The sequence below is a fragment of the Dendrobates tinctorius genome, unplaced genomic scaffold (assembly GCF_039654945.1).
Source record: "Dendrobates tinctorius isolate UK_male_01 unplaced genomic scaffold, ASM3965494v1 ptg000083l, whole genome shotgun sequence".
Classification (NCBI taxonomy): domain Eukaryota; kingdom Metazoa; phylum Chordata; class Amphibia; order Anura; family Dendrobatidae; genus Dendrobates; species Dendrobates tinctorius.
The window spans coordinates 17,407,306-17,434,441 of NW_027361751.1; the positions used below are offsets into that span (position 1 = coordinate 17,407,306).

A 27,136-nucleotide genomic window follows, 5' to 3' on the forward strand; every position below is an offset into this window, starting at 1 on the left:
ACATGAGGAATAATAACAGTATTACTGACCACTATATCAGTTGTACGACCTGGCAATAATTTTGTACAATTGTTTTTAGGAAAAACAATTGTCATTTGGATTGTGAATGCAGAATTAAAAACCTGAGAATGTCATAGAAGCATCACATTAAATCAGCTGTATTTGAACATTTCACCATCACTCAAGATAGAAAACATTGTCTGTCAGTGTATGACAAATGATCCAGACGAAAACAAATGCTGTGAAGCCAAGATGAGTGCATATTCAGGCAAAGATAAAAATGCTCCTACCAGAGCTTCTAATCTAAAGAGACATTTACAGCGCTTTCATCCAGAAGTACTGAAAGCAGTGGATGAGAAAGACTGCATCCAAACCAATGAACCAGTGCCCAGCTCTTCCAGCCAAACAAAGGAGCAGAGAACTTTGCAGCCATCAGTTGCAAGATATTTTGTCAGTGACAAAGTTACTGTGACAATGACAGTAGATACATTTAAAAAACAGATCATAGAGCTTGTTGTAAAGGATAGTGTGCCTATTTCATTATTTTCACGACCAGCTTTTATGTGTCTGAATGGGGAAATGGCCCGCAAGCTTGGTGTTTCTCTGGAGAGAGAGAGTATTAGAAAATTACAGGAAAGATGTATATCTTTGTACCGTGTTAGCCAGTGGATAGAAAAATATTCAGGATTGAGAGTCCTCAGTAGTTGATACCTTTTAATGGCTAACTGAAAAGATGGTAATACATTGCAAGCTTTCGAGACTCCTCAGGTCTCTTCATCAGGCTAGACTAATACCAGTCTAGCCTGATATTAGTCTAGCCTGATGAAGAGACCTGAGTAGTCTCGAAAGCTTGCAATGTATTACCATCTTTTCAGTTAGCCATTAAAAGGTATCAACTACTGAGGACTCTCAATCCTGAATATTTTATTAGAAAATTAGTTATCGAAGAAGCTTTTAAACAAAAGGAAGAACTTAAAAAAAACTCTCAAGGGACGCTTTCTGTTTCTTAAAATGGATGCCTGCACACGTCACAGAGTGAACTATTTTGCCATCAATGTCCGATTTGTTTGTGACAAAAATGAAATAGTTACCAAGACATTGGCAGTAAAAGACACCAAAGCTCATCACACCAGTGAGTTTCTCCAGGTCTTGGTGGAAAAGGTTCTGCAAGACTATGAACTTAAAAAAGAGCAAGTTCTTTCTGTCGTAACTGACAATGCTTCAAATATGATAAGTACTATTAAGCAAATGAATGAGAGTAATGATGGTGACCAGCAGCTAGAAGAACATTCTAGGTCCACAGACACAGAAATGTTTGAAATAGAGGAACACAGTATTGTAACTGAGGAGCAAACTGAAGTTGCTTCAGATGAACAGCAACATGATAGTTTAGATCTTGTTGAAGCTGTGTCAATATGTTCTTTCATTCATCACATGCACTGTGTTGTGCATACGCTACAGCTGGCTATAAGAGACAGTCTGCAAGAAGGACATGCTGCTGCACTGATTGGCATGGTGAGAAAATTGGCTACTGTTGCCAGAACCCCTAAAGTTGACTCAATTTTGAAGAGACGTGCTGGAAAAGGGGCAATTATTGATCGAGCCACACGATGGGGCAGTACTTACTTAATGATTCAGCGCTTGGTTGAACTGAAAACCTTTCTTGTAGACATGGCTAACCCTCAACTGACGCTAAATGAAAGTCAGAGGAATCAGGTGACTGAGCTGGAAAAATTGCTAGAGCACCCATTTACAGTGACTAAAAAATTACAAGCAGAGGACTTAACTCCAAGTATTTTCTTAAAGGAGTGGAAGAACCTGATGTTTCGCCTGTCCCAAAGAGGAGGGTTAATTGCAAGTGGCATTGCTACATCAATGAAACGGAGAAAGGAGCTACTATTACAAAATAACATTCTTTTGGCAGCTGTTTATGTAGACCCAATGCATCGGATTCTTCTAGATGATCAACAGCTAAGTAAAGGAAAAGAAGCTCTGTTTGAATTAGCAGTAAGGATGAAAGGGTTGCAGAACAGTCAGGAGGAACAAGAAGAATTTGGTCGTCCTGCCACATCTTCACCCTCATCATCAACTGATGAAGAATTTAATTTCGAAAAATATTTGGATCACAAGGACCGTGCAAAGCGTTCCCGCATAGAAGAAGAGTCATCCCCATCAAGGAACACAGCCAGTACATTTCAGCAGAATTTTTCATGTGCACTAAAAGAAATTGAGAAATTTGACCGTTCATCAAAAATAACAGTGCAACAAGCGATTCCTCTGTATCCTGACATTGTCAGAGATGTTGCCCGAGTGGTTACTGCTTTGCCACCAACACAAGTTAGTGTAGAGAGGTTGTTCTCTGCTCTCAAAATAATTAGATCAGATTTGAGGGCATCCATGAAGGAGGATCTGACAGAGGCAATACTTTTTCTGAGGACAAATTTATAGATTTCTTCTTATTAACTGCATAAAAGTGTTTATTGCATATTTACTTACAGTTTAGAAAAGTTTATAAAAGTTAATTGCTATATTCTAATTGTATTCTAATAAATGTAGTTTTTGCTCTAAGTGGTCTGATTACTTATATGATGGTGAGAAACTGAATAAGCACGATGTTTAATATTTTACAACAGTAAATTTGTTATGAATTGGCCATTTATGAAGGAGTCGGAGCCTGATAAAATCCAGGAGTCGGAGTCGCAACTGTGGCTTACCGACTCCACAGCCCTGTTGACAAGTTCACCCTTCGAACCCCTCCAGGAAGCTCCCATGTCTCTGTTGTCCTGGAAGGCGGTATTTCTCTTAGTTATCACCTCTATTAAGCAGGTTTCGGGATTAGCGGCATTGTCCTGTTGCCCTCCATTAACTAATTATGCACCAGGACAAGGTTGTTTTGCGGCCTCCTAACTTTCTTCCGAAGGTGGTATCGGCCTTCCACCTGAACGAGGATATAATCATTCCGTCATTTTGTCCCGCTCCAACCCATCCTCTGGAGCGTTCTTTGAATAAGCTAGACCTGGTCAGGACGATAAGGGTCTATCTGGCCAGGACTGCTCCCTTTGGGAAGGCAGACTCTCTCTTGGTTACCACCAATGAAGTGAGAAGAGGCCTGCCGGCCTCTATGGCAACAATTGCCCGCTGGATAAGAATAGCAATTCTGAAAGCCTACCGGGTGAAGGACAGGGTGTCCCCTGCTGAGGTCAAGGCCCATTCAACCCGGGCGGTGGGCACCTCTTGGGCGGTACACAACAGAGTATCAGCCATGCAGTTGCGCAAGGCTGCCACATGGTCGTCCGTGCATACCTTTTCAAGGTTCTATAAGGTCCTTACCTATGCTTCACCGGACACCAGCCTAGGCAGAAGAATCTTGCAGGCGGCAGTGGTGAGTTCTCCGACCTGAAAGTTTGTCTTTTCCCACCCCAGGGACTGCTTTTGGATGTCCCACGGTTTCTGTATCCCCCAATGAGACGAAAGAGAAAACAGGATTTTGGTTGCTTACCGTAAAATCTGTTTCTCAGAGTCTTCATTGGGGGACACAGCGCCCTCCCATGATTTTATCTGTAATGATGATATGATTGACTTACATGATATGTTTCCTCCTACTGCTTTTTCACTAACTGATTGTCCTACAGCCTGTCGGAGGGGTGTATACTGCGGAGTTAACGTTTTTTTCATGCATAGTGTCAACCTCCTAGTGACAGCAGCACACTCCACGGTTCCTGTGTCCCCCAATGAAGGCTCTGAGAAGCAGATTTTACGGTAAGCAACCAAAATCCTGTTATCCAGCCACAATTGTGATATTATCGGGGTTGCAATGTGACCCTATTCACTTGTATCGCACTGCTGTGTAGTAGTGACAAATGGTGAACTTAGGCCTTCTGACCTGTCAGTTTATTCACTTATATAGCGCCATTAATTCCATAGCGCTTTACAGGCGTCATCACTGTCCCAATTTGGGCTCACAATTTACATTCAGTAAGTCTCTACAGTGTGGGAGGAAACCTACACAAACACCCAGAAGTCCAGCGCTGCAAGCATCTATGCTAACCACTGAGCCACCGTGTGTTTGCAGCCAGAGTCTCCATTTAGCCTTAGGTGATAATTACTACTTTGGCTATCTGCAGGAGAGGTGATGATCACTAGATGCGTGGCAGTCCATTCACGAAGACCCTGGCCAACCCCAACACGCTTGACTTATGTCCATGCTCCACTGCACCTCTTTTCATTCCCTGAAATTAAGTAAATAGCCAAGTTGGGGAGATCAGTGGGGGGGTCTCGCCAGTCAGATTCCCACCAATCTACTCTTCCCTATTCTGCAGATAGTTGATAACTTCTTACTGGAATACCTACTTGGTCTGCTTATGTTCATATCTGGGATCGTGGATCGCAATGCTTCATGTCAGATCTAATATAATTTGTGCCAAAACGTTCAAACAGATCTTAGTGCAAATAGCATGGCCTACCCACATGTAGATTTATTCTTACAGGGCTCTAATTGTAGAAACTAGCATAAAATGGATTTCTCTGGTGTTAACTTGACAGACTAATTTTCAAGCAGATCTGTCACCAGGTTTCACAATGTACACTATATTAAATATCTTAGACCTGATGAGGCTGGTGCACTCAGATTTAAAATCCATGTCAGAATGGCCGTATAACCCATATCTAACGTTCCCCTGCCTAATATTAAAATTAGATTTCAACTCTAGCTGAAGTCATGTCATAAAATGGTGACTTTTAATTTCAGGATTTTACAAACTTTCTGGATTTAAAGTAAGTACATCAGCCTCATCAGGTCACAGAACTGTTTTATAATGCATGCCTTTTGTATTGTGAAATATGGTGATTAATCTGCTGCCCACCAGGGACCCTGTAAGATGCCATAATGAAGCCAGAGTAATGGGTACTCCGGCACACTGTTCATCAGGCATCTGCCAGGTAGGGAGAATAAAACATGCCACCTATACCTTTCCGTTATCTCTCTGAGTATTATCATTGAATGCCCCCCTCAACCACACTTTTTTTTTTTTTTTTTAATGTCCATAGGGTTGACCAGTGTAAACTGAGATTTACTTGCTCACTCCAGCGTTGACCTCGGTCTTTGTTGCTGTGGCTGTAGCCACTGGGTGGTGATTCCAATGTTGTCGCTATGAGACTACTGAACCCAGTGATTGGCTGCAGCGGTCATGTGCTCTAGTTGTAAAGTCGGCAGTGATGGATGAGTAAAGGTTAGGTTGTTGTTTTTACACTGGCCAAGCCTACCTACATTAAAAAAAAAAAAGCACATCGGAGACTGACAACCTATCCTACAGATAAGTAAAGGCCCTTTTACATTTAGCGATGCACCAGCGATCCAACCAGCGATCCGACCCGGTCAGGATCGCTGGTGCATCGCTAAATGATCGCTAGTGAGCTTTCATACAGAAAGATCTCACAGCGATGCAGCAGCGACGCAGCGCACAATACTTACCATTCACACACAGCGATCCTGCGTCCTCCCGCCCGCCTCCACGCGTCGCTGGACGTCACAGCAGGAAGCGCCCGACGAGAAATGGAGCCGCCCGATCGCGCGATCAGCGATGGACAGCGGGGGAGCCGGTCGTTGGTAAGTATCACACATAGCGATATCACTAGCAATATCGCTATAACGTCACAAAACCAGTGACGTTTTAGCGATATTGCTAGCGATATCGCTTAGTGTAAAACCCCCTTAAGCAATGTCAGATCAACAGGGGTCTGACACCAGGCACCCCCCAAAGATCAACTGATATCTGCAGCAGCCAGGTGTAAGCAATGTATAGTCGCTTTGTACACCTTATTTTACATTCAGATTAAAAGTATATTATATTTGTTTTTGTAGCGCTACCTGAACCAATTCTTCCATCTCTACAAAAAAAATACCCAGTAAGTACCATGTCCGCTTTTCTTTCTGTATATAGACCTATGTGCTTGTTGAACATGCCTATTGCGAGGCTAATAAGGTGCTCCTCCTTTCAGCCTACAGCATTTCTTTCCTTGGGCCGGACGGGGTTTGCAGTGCGCTTACCATTGCAACCTTATTTCTATTGACTTAAAACACCCTTTGAAAAAAAGTCTGCCAATCTCTAGAAACTTCTACACCCAGCTCATGGGTTGTGCCTGATGGTTTGTGAATTTGAAAGTCAATGGGCGAGAACTGTTAGGGCATATTAATGGCGTGTATTAGGGCTTAGTACAGTGTATGCATCAGGACAGCTCCCAGAACATGGGCTGAATGTATCTGCAGATCCTGGTGGACACAGGGAATGCCTATACTACATAGACAAAACATATGTCTATAGACTTGTCCTACTGTGTTACATTTATAGAAGTAATTGTTTAATTTAGATTACATAAGTATTACAGTGAAATACTTGGCAGTCTATTTTACAAGATCCTCCTGATGTATAACGCCGACTGAAAGCTCTCTTATAGATATAACATAGACTTACTAGAAAAAGAAGTTAAAACCCCAATTTTTTTTGTGTATTATTAAATTAGGTTAAGGCAAGATTGTTGTGTAGATCAGTGAATTTATTGTGAACAAGATCTTTTTGGATTGTGAAATGGAATTTCTTTGCTAGGTTTTTGCTATGTTATCAGAAAGCAGCATGATGTATGGACAAACCCTGATTCCAGCAATGTGTCACTTACTGGGCTGCTTGCTGCAGTTTTGATAAAATAGTTCTTTTATCTGCTGAAGTTCCCTGAATGCTGAGCTCTGCATGACCCCGCCCAAACCAATGATTGGCAGCTTACTGTGGACACTGTGCATAGGCATAAAGCTGCCAGTCAGAGATGGGGGTGGGATTACACAGCACGATGATTACATGGCGCAAGATGAATATTGCTCTTGGTGCTACATTCCTGCTGATAAAACGCTGATTTTATTGAAACACACAGCCCCTTTTTTTTTAACAACGTTAATTCACAATTATCTTACAGTGTAAATGCCCCTTAAGTGACACATTGCTGCAATCAGAGACTGTCTCTACATTATGCCGCTCTCAAGTTAGATAGCTATAATCTGCTGACCAATTCCCTTTAACCCCTTCACTACCAAGGGTGGTTTGCACGTTTACTCCCGGTCCATTTTTTACAATTCTGATCACTGTCCATTTATGAGGTAATAACTCTGAAACGCTTCCATGGATCTCGGTGATTCTGACATTGTTTTCTCGTGACATATTGTACTTCATGTTAGTGGTAAAATTTCATTCAAATAACTTGTGTTTATTTGTGAAAAAAAGCAGAAATTTGGCAAAAATTTAGAACATTTAGAACATGATAAGTAACATTTCCCACATGTTTACTTTACATCAGCACAATTTTGGAACCAAAATTTTTTTTTTTGTTAGGAAGTTATAAAGGTTAAATGTTGACCAGCAATTTCTCATTTTTGCAACACCATTTTATTTTTACGGACCACATCACATTTGAAGCCACTTTGAGGGGTCTATATGACAGAAAATACCCAAAAGTAACACCATTCTAAAAACTGCACCCCTTAAGGTGCTCAAAACCACATTCAAGAAGTTTATTAACCCTTCAGGTGCTTCACAGGAATTTTTTGAATATTTAAAAAAAAATGAACATTTAACTTTTTTTCACAAAAAAATAATTCAGGTTCAATTTTTTTTATTTTACCAAGGGTAACAGGAGAAATTGGACTGCAAAAGTTATTGTGCAATTTGTCCTGAGTACGCTGATACCTGATATGTGGGGGGGAACCACTGTTTCGGCGCATGGCAGAGCTCAGAAGGGAAGGAGCGCCGTTTGACTTTTTCAGTGCAAAATTGGCTGGAATTCAGATCGGACGCCATGTCACGTTTTGAGAGCCCCTGTTGTACCTAAACAGTGGAAACCCCCCACAAGTGACCCCATTTTGGAAACTAGACCCCCCCCCCCCCAAGGAACTTATCTAGATATGTGGTGAGAACTTTGAACCCACAAGGGCTTCACAGAAGTTTATAACGTACAGCGGTACAACTAAAAAAATCAATTTTCCACAAAAATGATCTTTTCACCCCCAATTTTTATTTTCCCAAAGGTAACAGGACCCTAAAAGTTAGTGTGCAATTTGTCCTGAGTACGCTGATACCCCATTTGTGGGTGTAAATGACTATTTGGGCGCTTGGCAGAGCTCGGAAGGGAAGCAGCGCCATTTGACTTTTTGGGCTGGAATTGAGATCGGACACCAAGTTTATAATGCCCGGGCGTGAAAATAAAAAAATCGTATTTTTTCCACAAACATGATCTTTTAGTCCCCAATTTTTTTATTTTCCCAAGGGTACCAGGAAAAATTGGACCCCAAAGTTGTTGTCCATTTTGTCCTGAGTACGCTGATACCCCATATGTGGGAGAAAGCTACTGTATGGGCATACGTCGGGGCTCAGAAGGGAAGTAGTGACGTTTTGGAATGCAGACTTTGATGGAATGGTCTGCGGGTGTCATGTGCGTTTGTAGAGCCTCTGATGTGCCTAAACTATTCAAACTCCCCACAAGTGACCCCATTTTGGAAACTAGACCCCCACGGAACTTATCTAGATGTGTGGTGAGCACTTTGAACCCCCAAGTTCTTCACAGAAGTTTATAACGCCCGGGCGTGAAAATAAAAAAATCATATTTTTTTTTCCACAAAAATTATATTTTTGCCCCAATTTTTTATTCTCCTAAGGGTAACAGGAGAAATTGGACCCCAAAAGTTGTTTTGCAATTTGTCCTGAGTAGGCTGATACCCCATATGTGGGGGTAAAACACTGTTTGGGCCCATGGCAGAGCTTGGAAGGGAAGGAGCACCATTTGACTTTTTCAGCGCAGAATTGGCTGGAATTGAGATCAGACGCCATGTTGCGTTTGGATAGCACCTGATGTGCCAAACAGTGGAAACCCCCCAATTCTAACTCCAACCCTAGCCCTAACCAAATGGTAAAATGGAAATAAATTTTTTAATTTTATTATTTTTCCCTAACTAAGGGGGTGATAACGGGGGGTTTGATTTGCCATTTATGGCGGTTTTTATGTTTTGGCAGCTGTCACACGCTAAAAGACGCTTTTTATTGTAAAAATAGTTTTTGCATCACCACATATTGAGAGCTATAATTTTTCCATATTTTGACCCACTGAGTCATGTGTTGTGAGGTCTTATTTTTTGCAGGACGAGTTGACGTTTTTATTGGTACCATTTTCGGGCACGTGACATTTTTTGATCGCTTTTTATTCCAATTTTTGGGACGCAGAATGAACAAAAACCAGCGTTTCATGAATTTCTTTTGGGGGGTGCGTATACACCGTTCCGTGTGCTGTAAAATTGATAAAGCGGTTTTATTCTTCGGGTCAGTACGGTTACAGCGATACCTCATTTATGTATTTTTTTATGTTTTGGCGGTTTTATGCAATGAAAACCATTTTATATAAAAAAAAAATTATTTTTGCATCGCTTTATTCTGCGAGCAATAACTTTTTTTTATTTCTCGTTCGCCTTATTGGGGGACACAGAGACCTTGGGTGTATGCTGCTGCCACTAGGAGGCTGACACTATGCACAAAAAAAGATAGCTCCTCCTCCGCAGTGTACACCCCACCGACCGGCAGAGAATTCCTCAGTTTAGCTTAGTGTCAGTAGGAGGTGGACACGAGTCTTTTATTAGACCCATATCTACCTCGTCGTGCGTCGTTCCTTTTCAGGTTCTACGGAGGGATACAGAGTGAAAAGTCACATCTGTACTCCCACATGGAGTCTGCAAGTACGGCGTGTACTGCCACCCCGTATCCTTGCAGTTCTCCGCGGCAGGACCAGCCAGACGGACGCCGACACCAAGACGTGCCAGCGACTCCAGGGGTCCTTGTCGCCAGTCTCCCTCCCACTCGCCTACCAGAGCCTGTCGGTTGGATGAGACGCAAGACTTCTTCAGACAGGTAACGGATCGTGGATGGGTGAGTATTAGGCCCCGGCTTCATATTTATTTACCTGGCTGCCCATTCCCGACGGTCACCTCTTCAATGGTCACAGGGGTAGGCGCTGCGGTCGCTCGCAGTCGCCACCAGGCTATAGGCAGCTCAATGTTGCTGGGCATCCCCCCCTTCCCTCCCCCCTTTCTGGGTACAGGGAGCACAGGGTTTTTTCCCATTGGGAGCGAATTGCGACTGCGGTATCCCACTTTTTCGGACCTCCGCGCCGACCCCCTGCTGACAGGCGGCCGATGCAACTAATTTAGGCCCCGGCTTCAGTTCGGGCCTACCGCTGCGTCGCGGCCACGCCCCCCGCCCCTTTCTTCTAAGCGGGCTTCTCTCCCGCTCTTCCCAGGCCCTCCCACCGCCTGTCCTTCACCTGCCCAGCCTGTTATTGGCTAGAGGGCGGTGAATCGTTAACCCTGCGTGGTGCTCCGCCCTCCCTCCTCTTCTAAGGCGCGCTTTTTCTCAGGACGGCGCCATTTTCCCAGCCTGTTAGCCGGGCACCAGCTCCTCACTGGACAGCATCTTCTCCAGCTGGTTTTTTCAGGAGGTCTGTCGGCCGGATTTCGCTCTGACCTGCATCCACTGACAGGTCGCAGAGCATCGCTTCTGGGGACACCGGACCGTGAGTAGCTCTGCACTGCAGACTGACCCTTCTCCGCCCTCTGTCCCCCAACCTTCCGGCATTACCTCAGCTTTTCACTATGTCTAAGTCTGATCGTACCCGCTCTACCGCCCCCCCCTGCACTTTAGTCAAGTACTTTGCATGTTCTTCGTGCAATCGCAAACTTCCCTCAGGCCAGTCCACTCCCCTCTGCCTGGATTGTAGCAATCCAATTCAGCCTGACGCCGTCCAGGAGCCATCTGCGGCCCCAGGTGAGAGTGAGCCCCCCATGCCTGGCTGGGCCTCCTCGCTATCTCAATCAGTGGCAGACCTCACCAGGGTGTCTCAGTCCCTGGTGGCCGTTCTTGATAAGTTGCCCCTGGACTCTTCAGCAGGGCCAAGCAGGTCCCAAATTGTTCCATCTGAATCAGCCAGCGGTAGTCGCAAAAGACCCTGGCAAGATCCCCATCCGGAATCCTCTCCTAGTCCCATCTCACCGCATAGCCCTTCTCACCAGTCTCCCTCTCAGGCCTCCTCTCCCGAGTCAGGGGAAGCGCTTTCGGACAGGTCATCTGAGGGGATTTTAGAGCTGGATTCAGACCAGGATGCAAGCATGAAGGTCACAGTGCAGGACCTCATTGCTGCGATCCATCATACCTTCGATATTGCTGACTCCCCTGCGAAATCCTCAGATCAGGAGGTTTCGTTCAGACGGGCAGAAACTCCCTCCAGGGTTTTTCCTTTCCATTCCCAGTTTGGGAAAATTTTTACCAAGGAAAGAGAGGATCCGACCAGACGCTTTCAAAGAGGAAAATGTCTCGGCATACTCTACCCATTTGCTAAGGAGCTCACGGACAACTGGTCGGCCTCTCCCTCGGTCGATCCGCCCGTGTCCAGGCTATCCAATAACACGGTTCTCCCGCTTTCAGGCGTGGCGTCCCTAAAGGATTCTAATGACAGGATTATAGAATCCCTGGCGAAGTCTGACTTTGAAGCGGCTTCAGCGGCGGTGTGTCCAATCTTTGCTTCATCCTGGACAGCAAAGACCATAGCCACGTGGGCAGACTACCTTCGGCAGGGCATCTTAGATAAGGCGCAACCGGAGCATTTGGCCAATCTCGCCAATCAGATCTCCCATGCTGGGGACTATCTTCTCTCCGCTTCCTTGGATGCTGCATCCTGTGCAGTTCAGGCGTCAAGCAACGTTATTGCAATTCAACGTACACTTTGGCTAAAGGCATGGCAAGCGGACTTGTCTTCTAAAAAGTCCCTCACTAACCTGCCTTTTCAGGGGGCGCGCCTCTTTGGGTCCCAATTGGACCAGATTATTAAGGACGCCACCGGAGGCACGAGTTCACTCCTCCCTCAGTCCAAGCCTCGCAGACCCCCACTAAGGCGTCAGTTTCGACCCTTTCGGACTTTCCGCCGTTTCAATACGGCGGACAACTCCTCCAGCCAACAGAGACCGCAGGCTCGCCAGGAGAGAAGGAAAGTTTCCTTCAGACCCACTCCTTCCTGGCGACCCCACTCCTCCCAGGGCAGACCGTCCAGATCTAGATCTAGACGGTCTACTTCAGCATGACTATCATCGGGCACGCGAGGGGCCTTTCCAATTGGGAGGTCGACTTCTTTCCTTCAGGGACGTTTGGCTGGCCGCCGTGGAGGACGCCTGGGTCAGGGAGGTCGTATCCTCAGGATACAAGATAGAGTTCGTTTCTCTCCCACGGGATCGTTTCTTTGAATCCCGGCCTCCAAAGGATCCAGCCTTGATCCCGGGGTTCTCTACAGCTATCGCCGCTCTCCTCAGTTCCGGGGTGATTGTGCCCGTTCCCGAATCGGAGCGCTTCACGGGGTTCTACTCGAACCTGTTTGTAGTGCCGAAAAAAGACGGCGCAGTTCGACCCATCTTGGATCTCAAGCTGCTCAACAAGAGGGTCCGCCTTCGCCACTTCCGCATGGAGTCGCTTCGCTCGGTCATCGCCTCCATGGAGGAGCAGGAATTCATGTGCTCAATAGACATCCAAGATGCCTATTTACATGTTCCAATTTTCTCCGGACATCAGAAGTTCCTGCGCTTTGCGATTCGACAGCACCACTACCAGTTTGTCGCACTGCCCTTCGGTCTTGCCACCGCTCCCAGAGTCTTCACGAAGATCATGGCTGCGTTGATGGCTTTGTTGAGAGTCAGAGGCCTCGTTCTTTTCCCGTACCTAGACGATATTCTGATCAAGGCTCCCTCATTCCAACAGGCTCACCAAAGTTTGTCAATCGTCCTGGACACTCTTTCCAATTTCGGGTGGATCGTCAACAGGAAAAAGTCCTGTCTGGTTCCTACCCAACGCCTGGTCTTTCTAGGTCTTCTGTTCGACACTCGTCGGTCAAGGGTCTTTCTCCCACAAGAAAAGATTCTCTCTCTGCAGCAGGAAGTACGATCGCTGCAGACCTCGCGATTCCCATCCCTCCGTACAGCCATGAGGGTCCTGGGAAAGATGGTCGCGGCGATAGAGGCAGTTCCCTTTGCCCAATTTCACGCCAGGCCTCTCCAGCAGGCCATTCTGTCGAAGTGGAACAGGTCGCCTCGGTCCCTGGATCGCCCTGTCCATCTTTCTTACCGGATCAAGTGGTCTCTCAACTGGTGGTTGTCGTCACCTCTCATTCTATCGGGTCGATCCTTCCTTCCCATTCACTGGCAGATAGTAACCACAGATGCCAGTCTCCTCTGTTGGGGTGCTGTGTTCCGCAACCACACTGTTCAGGGTCGATGGTCTGATCGGGAATCAGCGCTACCGATCAACATTCTGGAGATTCGAGCGATCCATCTTGCTCTGGTCCACTGGGAAAGGCTCCTCAAGGGACTGCCGGTACGGATTCAGACAGACAACGCCACAGCGGTGGCATATGTCAACCGCCAAGGGGGAACACGGAGTGTTTCAGCCCTGGCGGAGGTGTCCAAGATTCTTCGTTGGACGGAGATTTGCGTCCCGACAATTTCCGCGGTTCACATTCCCGTCGTAGACAACTGGGCCGCCGACTTTCTCAGCCGTGAGGGTCTCGCGGCGGGAGAATGGTCCCTACATCCGGAAGTGTTTCATCTGCTCTGCCTTCGGTGGGGAACCCCGGATGTAGACCTCATGGCGTCTCGCCTCAACAGGAAAGTCCCACAATTCGTGTCCAGGTCTCGGGACCCTCTGGCAGTGGGCGCCGACGCCCTGGCCGTTCCTTGGTCCCAGTTCGAACTTCCCTACCTGTTCCCTCCTCTGCCTCTTCTTCCCAAGCTGTTGAAGATGATCAAGGCAGAAGGACTTCCGGTCATTCTCATCGCCCCGAATTGGCCCAGAAGGTCTTGGTTCGCGGACATTGTCAACCTTCTCGCGGACGCCCCCTGGAAGCTTCCAGACAGAACAGATCTGCTGTCTCGGGGTCCGATTTGCCACCCCAATTCTCGGCCGCTCAATTTAACGGCGTGGCTGTTGAGACCGAGGTTCTGAAACGAGCAGGATTTTCCGACCACGTAATTCAGACCATGATCCGAGCCAGAAAGCCATCATCTTCCAAGATTTACTACCGTACTTGGAAGGCCTATTTCACTTGGTGTGAGACCAATGACGTCGCGCCCATGTCCTTTTCGCTCCCTTCAGTCCTAGCGTTTCTTCAGGCAGGATTGGATGCGGGGCTTGCCCTCAGTTCCCTGAAGGGTCAAGTTTCGGCGCTGTCCATTCTGTTTCAGAAAACGTTAGCTTCCCGTCCTCAGGTTAAGACCTTTCTTCAGGGCGTGGCTCACACGGTCCCGCCGTACCGGGCGCCCGTGGATCCATGGGATCTTAATCTGGTTCTTGAGGTTCTGCAAGGTCCGCCCTTTGAACCCCTCAGGGATATTTCCCTTTCTCTCCTTTCTTGGAAGGTAGCCTTTCTGGTGGCCATCACCTCTGTCCGGTGCGTGTCGGAATTGGCAGCTCTTTCGTGCCGCTCTCCCTTTCTGGTTCTCCACCAGGATAAGGTAGTTCTGCGGCCTCCGCCCTCGTTCCTTCCGAAGGTGGTGTCCTCGTTTCACCTCAACGAGGATATCGTGCTCCCGTCCTTTTGTCCGAATCCAACTCATCCCCGAGAGCGGTCCTTGAACAAGCTGGACCTGGTTAGGGCGGTAAGAGTCTATCTGTCTAGGATGACTTTCTTGCGAAAGACAGTCTCTTTTCATTATCCCTGATGGAGCGCGGAAAGGTCACCAGGCGTCAAAAGCCACCATTGCTCGCTGGATCAGATCGGCTATCCTGGAAGCCTACCGTGTTAAGCGTCGCGGAGCCCCTCCGGGTATCAGGGCCCACTCTACTCGAGCAGTGGGTGCCTCCTGGGCGGTGCGCCACAGAGCTTCCGCACTGCAGCTTTGCAAAGCTGCAACATGGTCATCAGTTCACACGTTTGTGAAATTCTACAGAGTCCACACCTACGCTTCGGCGGACGCCAGCCTAGGTAGACGGATTCTGCAGGCCGCGGTGATGAGTCCGCTGGCCTGATGGAAGTTTGTTTCCCACCCCAGGGACTGCTTTGGGACGTCCCAAGGTCTCTGTGTCCCCCAATAAGGCGAACGAGAAAACAGGATTTTTGGGTTGCTTACCGTAAAATCTGTTTCTCGGAGCCTTCATTGGGGGACACAGCACCCTCCCATGTTTTACAGCTCCTGTTCTTACTTTGGTTGAATGGTTACAGTTGAGTTGTTTATGTTGTCAACCTATTCTGTTACTTCTCCTACTGCTTTCTCACTAACTGAGGAATTCTCTGCCGGTTGGTGGGGTGTACACTGCGGAGGAGGAGCTATCTTTTTTTGTGCATAGTGTCAGCCTCCTAGTGGCAGCAGCATACACCCAAGGTCTCTGTGTCCCCCAATGAAGGCTCCGAGAAACAGATTTTACGGTAAGCAACCCAAAAATCCTGTTTTTTTTTTGCTGATGATGCTGTGTGGTGGCTCGTTTTTTTGTGAGACAAGATGACTTTTTCAATGGTACCATGGATATTTATATGCGTCTTTTTGATCGCGCGTTATTGCACTTTTTGTTTGGCGGTATGATAATAAATCATTATTTTTTGCTTCGTTTTTTATTTTTTAAGGGGTTCGCTAAAGGGGTTAACTAATGGGACAGTTTTATAGGGCGGGTCGTTACGGACGCGGCGATACCAAATGTGTACTTTTATTGTTTGCCTTTTTTTTTTATTTCCAAAAAAATGAATTTATTAGGGAATTTTTTTTTTTTTTAAATTAGCAATTTTTAAAAAATTATTTTTACACTTTTTTTTTTTTAACTTTATTACATTGTCTCAGGTGGGATATCACTGTCCTGTGACAGATCGCTGATCTGTCACATCACAGATCACTGTGACAGATCAGCAATCTGTCACAGGCACTACACAGGCTTCCTCCTTGCCTGCTCTCTGAAGGTCCCCGTCGCCATATTGGATTCGGGGACCTGCAGGGAAGGAGCCCCTCGCAGCAGCGCTGCACATTGCGCTGCTGTGGGGGGCTCAGGGAAGCACAGAGGGAGCCCCCTCCCTGCTGATGCTTCCCTTTAACCCCCGGTACACCGAGATCGTGTTTGATCGTGGTGTGCCAGGGGTTAACGTGTCGGGGGCGGTCCGTGACCGCCCCTGACACATTGTGCCGGGTGTCAGCTGTGATAATCAGCTGACACCCGGCCGCGATCAGCTGCGCTCCCCCGTGAGCGCAGCTGATCGCATTAGACGTAATATTCCGTCCATGGGAATTAGGTCCCAGGTCACATGAACGGAATATTACGTCCATTGTAGGAAAGGGGTTAAAGGTAATCAGTTACCAGGTTTTGCCATCTATCTGACAGCAGCATAACAGAGACAAGAGATTCCAGCGGTGTCACTTACTGGGCTGCTTTCTGTAGTTTTCATAGAATCATTGTTTTGTCAGCAGGTGATTATCATTATGGGACTAGTAACCCTGCTGCCACATAGTCAAGCATATTCATGAGCTCTGTATGACCCCGCCTTAATCACAGATTGATCGTGTTGTGGGCGGAGTTATACAGAGCTTAGCATTTAGAGAACTGCTAGATCTGCAGCAGAGAAAAGTCATTTTATCAAAATAACACTTAAGCTGTATTGGGTTCTCAGCCCCTACATCATGATGCCATGAGATGGGGAAGCAAAAACCTGTAGAGAAATTCCCTTTAATTGTGCACAATCACAACTTCTTACTAAGATATAAAAAGCCATTTCTCCGAAACAATGACTACATGAAGGTATTGACGTGATGCATAGTCATCAGTCTCAGAAATCATTGCTGTGTTCTTGTAATTGGTGAGATTCCATGTGCCTGTAATATCAGGCTATAATACCATGGATGGCACAAGCATATATGCAGCAGTCTCATTCATTCATCCATCCACTGTAGCAATGAATTGGATGGAAGTCAAAGGGATATTTCCAAGATCCTATCCCAATATGTAGAAGGTATAATAATATTAGCAAATACCTCCAATTAGAAATGTAGTATAGTTTTTCTGATAAGCCAATTCAATTACTGAATGTGGAGGCATTGCTGTAGCTTAGGTATCCATGGTTACAACCACTAACATCTAGCTGTCAGTATATCAGCGATCGTAACCATGGATACATAAAGGCCTGCATATGAGGAAAGAGACGTAGTGAATCAGAAGAACTATACTACATTTCTAATTGGAGGTATGTGCTATTAATAATAATAATAATAATAATATTATACCTACTACATATTGGGATAGGATTTTGGAAACGGGAATACCCCCTTTAATGGCGAGCATGACCTCCTTGAACAGAGTAGTGGATATTTTGAGCATAGTCAAAGAAATACTACAGGCAAAGCTGAGACTTCTGCCCAGTGTTGTGTCTGATGGTGTGATGCAGCGAAGAGTCGCTGGTTGCGCACTGGCACAACTTTGGGTGTAAAATCAGTTTTTCATACACCTTTAATTGGCCTTGCTTTGTCTCCATAGCGAAACTGCTTCCCAAATGCCCTGTAATGTATGTAGCATTTCACATTACATATACGCTATAGTTTTTTGTTTGTTTTTTTTTTTTCTCCTTGACAGGAATGTTTTAACCCTGCTATGCAGTTGCACCTTGTCCACCATGCTCCTCGTAATATCCCTCAATATGTGTCCAAAAATTCATCGAGCCTAGGCGACCTTCTTGTGGGGTTCTTGAAATACTTTGCCATAGAATTTGAGTAAGTGAAGTAAATATTTCCATCTACTACAATGGAGTAAACCTCCACTATAGAATGCCAGTTACGTCTCGTGTTGGAAAGTGCGATTGTTTTGGAATTTGATGTAGATTATTAAAACAAAACCCAATCCTTTTTGTCAGTGACAGCTTCAGGAGCACTGGTAAGTGTTCATTTATGGTTGTACTTTCCACTGATGGGTGACTAGGGCTCCTTAATAAGGGTTGACTTATTTTAAAGGGAACATGTCAGGTGCCCCTAGAACCACCAGCAATTGTCTGCATAGCTAAATTCCCTGCCTATCAGTCCCATTATTACATTACACACAAACTGATCTTTAGAAAAAGTATTTCCAAAGTGCGTTTGATATGTAAATGAGGGCTTTTAACTAGTCAATGGGGCGTTAGTTTCCCCAGACTAGTCAGCCCACTTAGATGTTATCTTGCCCCTGTGGGCGTGATAACATAACTTTACCAGCACCGGTGTCATCACTAGTCCTATATATATCTCGCGCATGTGCGTGGCTTCTTTCCCTCTCTGCATTCATCCTCTGAAGCTCGATGTATGCGTCCCGGCTTCAGAGAGGTGCACACTGCGCGTGATCGGAAGTGCAGGAGACTTCTGATCAGGGCGCCTTTCTGAAGCCAGGACACGTACATCCAGTTTCAGAGGATGAATGCAACAAGGGAAAGAAGCCACGCGCATGCGCGAGATATGTATAGAACTAGTTATCACGCCCACAGGGGCAAGATAACATCTAAGTGGGCTGACTAGTCTGGGGAAACTACCGCCCCATCGAATAGTGAAAAGACTTTAGAAATACTTTACTGCCTTACTGCGATCTTTGAGAGGCAGAATGAAAAGATTAGCAGCATGTGAATAATTGTTTCTATTTTTTTTATGCCTTTCCTCGTGCGGTATAAGTGATTAGGCGACTTTATCCTTCGGGTCGGTGCAGTTACAACGATACCGGATTTATATTGGGTTTTTATGTTTGGCTGCTGTCACATAATAAGACGCCTTTTATTGTGAAAACTAGTTTTTGTGTCACCATATTTTGAGAGCTATAATTTTTCATATTTCGGCCGACAGTCATGTGAGGGCTTGTTTTCTTACGAGATTAGTTGATGTTTTCTATTGGTACCATTTTCGGGCAAAATGACATTTTTTTGATCGCATTCTATTCCGATTTGTGGGAGACAGCATGAATTCAGGAATTGTTTTTTTTTTTTGTTTTTTTTGCATGTGGCAAAATTGGTAAAGCAGCTTTATTCTTCAGGTCAGTACGATTTCAGCGATATCCAATTTCTTTCTTTCTTTTTTTGGTTTTTGGCCCCTTACACAAAATAAAAACTATTTTATAGAAAAAATAATTGTTTTTGCATTGCTTTATTCTGCAAGCTATGACTTTTTAAAAAAAATTTCTGCTGATGGAGCCATATGGCAGCTTGTTTTTTTGTGGGAAAAGATGTTTTCAGCAGTACCATTTTTATTTACATCCGTTTTATTTAATCGTGTTTTGTTGCACTTTTTGTTCGACGGTATGATGTAGCATTGATTTTTGCCTCGTTTTTTTTTTTTTTTTTTTTTTTTTACGGTGTTCACTGACAGGGTTAACTAGTTGGACAGTTTTATAGGTCGGGTGGTTACAGACGCGCCAATACCAAATATGTGTACTTCTATTGTTTTTGTTTTTTACATAAATGTATTTATTGGTAAAATATTTCTTATTTGGGGAATAAAAAAAAAAAAATATTTTTAAACATTAAAATATTTTTTTTACTTTATTACATTGTCCCAGTATGGGACATCACTATATAATGTCAGATCGCTGATGTGACACTGCACTGCAGAATATCCGATCAGGATCTGACAGGCAGGGAAGGAGGCACGCTGTTATCTCAGCGCAGGCGCTCACAAGCCACCTTCCTTGCAGACCCCGCGGCTATCTTGGAGCTGAGGGTCTCCATGGAGACCATCAGAACAACGCGATCGCATCGCGTTGTTCTGATGGAAGCGCACAGGGAACCCCCTCCTTCCTCGATGCTTCTCTATGCTGCTGTCACTACTGACAGCGGTATCAGAAGGGTTAAATGCCGACAATCGGTGCTAGCACCGATCGTGGGCGTTGCTGCGGGGTGTCAGCTGTCACATACAGCTGACACCCGCACACGATCGCCGAGACGCTCAGTGTGAGGCTGCGCGATAGTGGCGCCGTAGTAGTACTGCTCTCGGTACGGTCGCACCTCCTGCAGCGCAGTACTAGTACGGTGCATGTCACGATGGGGTTAAACAGGCCATCACCATTCACTTTAGGAATGCTGGGGTTGCAGAGCTTAATGCAGTCGTGCAAAATCATAGTTGTTTGCATTTCTGAAAAGTGCAGAGATGCAAATGAAGACTTTTTTTTTTTTTTTTTAATAAGCCATAATTATGTAGGTCTTTATTGCATATTTTGTATTGTACGCCTTCCTGCCAGGATTGTTTCCTTGTTCCAGTTAGGACTAAGGTTAATTCTGGAGAAGGGTTCAGTCTGTGCCACCCCTTAGTAATGCAACATTTCTCTATTAGCTGGAAAAGCAAGATGATTTCAGTTCGCGAAGGCAAAGCCATGCAACGGACAGAAGGCATTGAATGGAGGAACAAATTCATCTGTGTAGAAGGTAGGAAAGCCATGCCTCCTAATTACCATAATACATGTCAGATAAAGGGGCTGCTGCTTACTAGGCCCCCGCAGTTTTCACACGTGAGACCAAGAGTCGCCCAGGGTGTCACACTATTCCTGGCGCAGAACACTGCCCTTGTTAAGCTGCCATGAAGGAACAAACTGGGCACCAGACCAGGGGAGTTTGAATCTTTTTGCTCCTCTCTACAGACTAGAAATAATCCAGTGTAATCTTATCCCACAATCAAACTGCAGAACCCAGACAATGGTTGTAGTCTATTATCACAGCGGCACAGAGCTGAAGATGCCAAAATAGATGGTCTGAGTCTTAGGGCCCCATCACACATAGCAACTCACCAGCGATCCCGACAACGATATCAATGTGTCAGGATCGCTGGTGTCACTACATGATCGCTGGTGAGTTGCCAAACAGGCAGCTTCACCAGCGATCAGCACCAGCGACGCCGAGCGCGCGGCGTCACTGTGTACTTTAGTTACCAGCGCGCTGATGCAGGGAGCTGGTAACTAAGGTACACATCGGGTTTCTAAGGGGCGTGCTTCACTTAGAAACCCGATGTGTACCTTGGTTACCAGCTCCCTGCATCAGCGCGCTGGTAACTAAGGTACACATCAGGTTTCTAGGGGCTGCACGCCCCTTAGAAACCCGACGTTTACCTTAGTTACCAGCTCCTGCTCGCTGGTCTCCTGCCTGCCACACGCAGCGATGCGTGCTGGCCAACGGGAGACCAGCGACCCCAAAAATGTCCAGAGATTTCCACAGCGATACCCAGCAAGGGGGCCGGTCACTGATGGCTGTCACACACAGCGATCTCGCTGGTGAGATCGCTGTTGCGTCACAAAACTTGTGACTCAGCAGTGATCTCGCTAGCGAGATCGCTTTGTGTGACGGGGGCTTTAGGGTGTGTGCACACGTAAGCGTTTTTTTCATGTTTAAGCGTTTTTACTGGCAAAAACGCTTAAAAATCGCTTAAAAGTAGTATCCCATTCATTTTAATGAATTCTGCACTTTTTGTGCATATTGATGCGTTTTTTTCCACGAAAAAATGCATCACGGTAAAAAAAACGCAGCATGCTCATTAATTTCGCGGAAAAATTCGCATTTCTAACTATTTTCTATGAGACTGGGGCCGCTCCGGGAAAAAACACGAGTTTTCTGGGAAGGAGTCCGGTTTTCATGCAGAAATTTTCTGCATACGTGCAAACTCGCCCACTATGCCGATTCAGTGAAGGGACAATGATCTTCTGATGTACTGCGCCATTCTCTCCTGTGATCTTCTGAAGTGCCGCGCCACTCTCCTGTGATCTTCTGATGTACCGCGCCACTCTCTCCTGTGATCTTCTGATGTACTGCGCCACTCTCTCCTGTGATCTTCTAATGTACCGCACCACTCTCTCCTGTGATCTTCTGATGTACCTCGCCACTCTCTCCTGTGATCTTCTGATGTACCTCGCCACTCTCTCCTGTGATCTTCTGATGTACCTCGCCACTCTCTCCTGTGATCTTCTGATGTACCTCGCCACTCTCTCCTGTGATCTTCTGATGTACCTCGCCACTCTCTCCTGTGATCTTCTGATGTACCGCACCACTCTCTCCTGCGATCTTCTGATGTACCGCGCCACTCTCTCCTGTGATCTTCTGATGTACCGCGCCACTCTCTCCTGTGATCTTCTGATGTACCGCGCCACTCTCTCCTGTGATCTTCTGATGTACCGCACCACTCTCTCCTGTGATCTTCTGATGTACCGCACCACTCTCTCCTGTGATCTACTGATGTACCGCGCCACTCTCTCCTGTGATCTTCTGATGGTGCCGCGCCACTCTCTCCTTTGATCTTCTTTTGTGCCGCGCCACTCTCTCCTGTGATCTTCTTTTGTGCCGCGCCACTCTCTCCTGTGATCTTCTTTTGTGCCGCGCCACTCTCTCCTGTGATCTTCTTTTGTGCCGCGCCACTCTCTCCTGTGATCTTCTTTTGTGCCGCGCCACTCTCCTGTGATCTTCTGATGTACCACGCCACTCCTGTGATCTTCTGATGTACCGCGCCACTCTCTCCTGTTATCTTCTGATGTACCGCATCACTCTCCTGTCTGACAAGGATTTTATAGCCTGAAATATTGTGTTCACAAGAAATATGTCCATGAATGCAGCGTGTCTTTATGGATCTGTATCCAATGCAATCAGTCTTTCTTTATCGCCTTATTGGGGGACACAGAATACCATGGGTGTATGCTGCTGCTGCTAGGAGGCTGACACTATGCAAAACAAGATAATTAGCTCCTCCCCGGCAGTATACACCCACCGACAGGCACCAAGCACCTCAGTTTGTGCTTAGTGTCTGTAGGAGGCGGACCGGGATCTCCCCAGATCCGCATTTAATCCTTTTCTTTTCAGGTTTTAGTTGTGTTTTTTAATGATTTCCCCTTTCTTTTTCAGATACAGCATCAGGAAACGGGATGTGAGTTCATCCTGCTTTTCCTATTAATGCGGCTGAGCGAGCAATGTGGTATTGCCCACATCGCAACTCTCAGGACCGCAGGCAGGACCTTCCCCTATCACCCTCCGGTGCTATGGGCTTATAACGGTGGCCGGTCCTAGCCGAGTACCCTCCTCACCCCTCTCCCGGGACAGGGCTGAGAGGAAGACGGCGGTCGCCAGCGGTGACGTTTCCCCTACCTTGGCCATCTTCTGCACCATACGGACATAGTGCGGGTACTGAGGATCGTTTCTCCCAGCGGCCTGCTGGCTATCGTGGGCCCCTGCGGTCATCCTCCACAAGGACGTCAGGTAAGCGGATCCAGATGTCCCCTCCAGCCCCGCTCTCAAATATGGACCCTAGCCCTGCAGCGTTACAGCCAGTACTGCTCTATATTAAAATACAGCCCTGCACCACGCTATCAGGATCAGTACCCCTTTTTGAATTTCCCGCCAGTTTTCCTTCTCCAAGCGCTGTTAGACGCGCTTATCACCGGGGGGGTTCAGCGGTGGCCGCCACAGGCAGCATCCTACCCAGTGGCTGCCCTGTCCCTGTGGCCTCCCGGTCCCTGTGGTTTCTTTGCTCTGGGCGCGCCGTTGCTCATGAGGGCAGAGGGAGCACTTTCACTTTCGTTTTCATACAAAAAAAAAAAAAAGTTAAGGAAGCTTCTCCCCTCTCTCTGCGCGCGCTTTCTTCGCGCACTTTTACAGCATATCACAGGGCTGCTTTCTCTTCAGCCCTGTCAGTGGGACATTTACCGTGCCCCCTCCTCGGTCCTCTTCCAATCAGGGCTTGGCGATTAAGCCCCGCCCACCGCTAGCGTCTCTTCCTGCCTCTCTCTTCACAAGATTTCTTCCTGGGGGACACAACGCTGGTTTTTCTGCATCTGAACCTCGGTAGGCTCGGCGCTGCTTCAGCTGACGATAGAATTAGCTCCCATCCGCAGTTCCACATCAGGCAGTGTTTCTACCCCTTTGACATATGCCCAATCCTGCAGGGGCTCTCTGCTCTAGGACCCACCGCTATTCACTACGCCTGCGCGCGGCGTAAAAAGAAGTGGGTATCAGGTCAGTCGTCTCCCTTCTGTCCGTCCTGCTGCCCTTCCTCCATGTCTGCCTCTCAGGAGCACTCCGAGCCCCGGGTTGAGAGCACCCCACCCCCTGAGTGGGCCGTGGCGGTCTCGGTCGGTCTCTGATCTCACGAAAGTGTCTCAATCTCTGGTCCAGGTCTTAGAGCGGTTACCCCAGCTATCTGCAGCCACCTGTGCGCCGACCGCCTCTCACGGTGAGTCGCCAACGCCTGACCGCGACCCTCAGACGGACGAGCCGGGTAGGGGCTCTAGGAAGCGGGTCCTGTCTGGCTCTTCTTCCAGTTCGCACGGTCCCTCCGCTTCTCCCAGGCTACGCTCTTTGTCTCCATCCTCAACAGACGATCCTAGGTCAGACGATGATTCCCAATTTGGATCTGACTCAGAAGCGGACAACATAGCTAGAACTCGGGATATGGTAGATAGTCTCATATCGGCTATATTCCAAACTCTCAAGATGGAGGATAAGGCACCCCCTCAGGAATGCCCTGTTTCCTTTAAGAAAGCGAGGCCTCCATCTCGAACCTGTCCTAATCACAAAGAGTTCGACACTTCCTTAGCCAATCACTGGCAACATCCTGAGAAACGATTTTCAGGCCGCAAGTACTCAGATGTACTATATCCCTTCGATGCAGATCTAGTCACGAAAGGAACCAAAGCTCTCGACGTAGATCCACCAGTTTCTCGGATTTCCTCTAAGACGGTTCTTTCCCTTCCGGACTGAGCTTCTCTTAAAGATCCAACAGACAGGCAAATAGAGTTGTTGGCTAAGTCAATTTTTGAGGCATCCGACGCTCCCCTCTGTTTTATCGTCGCCTCCGCTTGGGTGGCGATGGTCATTTCGGCTTGGGCAAATATTCTGCGCAAACTCATTTCAGCAGCAGCCCCTCAGGACGAGCTGGCGGATTTAGCACACCAATTTAGTCATGCGGGCAAATACCTTTTTGGCTGCCTCCTTGGACGCGGCTGGGTGCGTAGCAAGAGCTAACAGCAACATAGTAGCCATACGCCGCATTCTTTGGTTGAAGTCGTGGAATGCGAATCTCTGATGCCACTGGTGGAAAGAGCATTTCCCTTCCCCAGTCCCGCCCTAAGAGGTTCTTTAACAGGAAGGCTTCTCTGCCATTTAGGTCCTTTCGCCCCTCCTCTCCCGCAGAAGGTTCATCCCAGCAGTACCGGCATCCTGCTTCCAGAGATCGGAGAAAGCCTTCTTATAAGCCAGCTCCCCGCTGGAGATCCAGAGGTCAGCCCTCCAGGTCCTCAGGCTCCCGATCCGGCAGATTTTCATCTAAGTGACGGGTCACCCCCACCTGGAAATCTTCCAGGGTGGGAGGCAGACTTTCCTCTTTCAAAGACGCATGATTATCCATTAGGGGTCATCGTTCCCGTTCCTGCAAACGAACGGTTTTTAGGGTTCTACTCGAATCTTCGTAGTCCCGAAAAAGGACGGCTCTCTTCGTACAATTTTGGACCTCAAGTTGCTCAATCGCCACGTGAAGATCCGGAGAGTTTCTCTGCTCTGTGGACATACAGGATGGCTACCTCCACATCCCCATTTCTCTACGGCATCACGGCCCTCCCCTTTGGACTAGCCTCCGCTCCCCGTGTCTTTACAAAGGTGATGGCAACAGTCACGGCCATCCTTCGATCCAGAGGGATTCTTATCATTCCTTACCTGGACGATCTCCTGATCAAGGGTTCGTCCCGCCAAGACTGTCTTCACAGTCTTCAGATAACCTCGGATGCCCTCAGCCGCCTCGGATGGATAGTCAACGAGGAGAAGTCCATCCTGCGCCCTACCCAGCGTCTGACTTTTTTTGGGCATGGAGTTCGACACGAATCTAGCCCGGGTGTTTCTACCGAGGGACAAGTTTTCAACCCTTTCCAAAAGGATCCAGTCTCTACAACGCTCGAGGATCAAGTCCCTTCGGTCCTGCATGAGGGTCCTGGGGAAGATGATAGCTTCCATGGAAGCAGTGCCCTTCGCACAATTCCACTCTCGCCCTCTCCAACTGTTCCTCCTGTCAGTCTGGGACAAGACCTCATTTTCTCTGGACCGCCCCATTCTTCTTCCGCTCAGAGTCAGATAATCGCTGACTTGGTGGGCATTGCCGGCGTCAGTTCTCCGCAGAAGGTCTTTTCTTCCGCCTCGGTGGCAGGTCTTCACCACCGATGCCAGTCTCCTAGGATGGGGGGCGGTTTACCATCAGAAAACGGCCCAAGGGCGCTGGAACGCCTAGGAGACTCTTCTGCCCATCAACCTTCTGGAGATCAGGGCAATCCTCCTTGCTCTCCTTCGTTGGCAGCATCTCCTCGTAGGCAAACCAGTCCGCATTCAGTCAGACAACGCCACGGCTGTGGCGTACAAAAACCACCAGGGCGGTACTCACAGCAGGCAGGTAATGTCCGAAGTGGCAAGGATGCTGCGCTGGGCAGAGCGTCACGTTCCGGCGATCTCCGCTGTTCACATTCCAGGGGTGGAAAATTGGGCAGCCGACTCTTGAGTCGCCAAGGTCTAGCGTCAGGCGAATTGTCCCTTCATCCCACAGTCTTCAGTCAGATATGCCAGCGTTGGGGCACCCCGGACGTCGATCTCATGGCATCTCGGATGTACAACAAAGTTCCTCACTTTGTAGCCAGGTCCAGGGATCCTCTAGCCGTCGGTTGCGACGCCCTAGTAATTCCGTTGTCCCAGTTCCAGCTGCCTTACCTGTTTCCTCCCCTTGCCCTCATTCCTAGAGTGGTCAAAAAGATAGTCAGAGGGCATTCCAGTCATCCTAGTGGCTCCAGACTGGCCGAGACGCCCTTGGTACGCGGAGTTGGTGAACATGCTCGTGGTCGTCCCCTGGAGGCTTCCAGACCGTACAGATCTTCTCCCGCTAGGCCCTCGTTACCACCAGCATTCTCAGTCTCTGAGTGTAACGGCATGGCCGTTGAGGGTGCAATTCTGAAGGATTCAGGGTTTTCCAGCCGGGTCATTCAGACCATGATCAAGGCTCGGAAGCCAGCTTCCTCCCGCATTTACCATAGGTACTGGAAGGCCTTTTTCCGTTGGAGCGATGATAACGAGGTTCTTCCACTGTCATTCTCCATTC

General features: G+C 47.4%; 1 protein-coding gene and 1 pseudogene across 1 annotated transcript in view; one reads left to right on the plus strand and one right to left on the minus strand.

The window, feature by feature from the left end:
• Positions 1 to 27,136, plus strand: part of TENT2 (terminal nucleotidyltransferase 2) — a 79,850-nt gene that overhangs the window by 36,842 nt on the left and 15,872 nt on the right. Inside the window, exons 10-12 of the mRNA XM_073584169.1 lie at positions 5,861 to 5,904; positions 17,664 to 17,800; positions 20,369 to 20,460. Coding sequence (XP_073440270.1) covers positions 5,861 to 5,904; positions 17,664 to 17,800; positions 20,369 to 20,460 — 273 coding nt within the window. The remainder of the gene's footprint in view (positions 1 to 5,860; positions 5,905 to 17,663; positions 17,801 to 20,368; positions 20,461 to 27,136) is intronic.
• LOC141097051 (uncharacterized) lies at positions 21,694 to 26,969 on the minus strand (annotated as a pseudogene).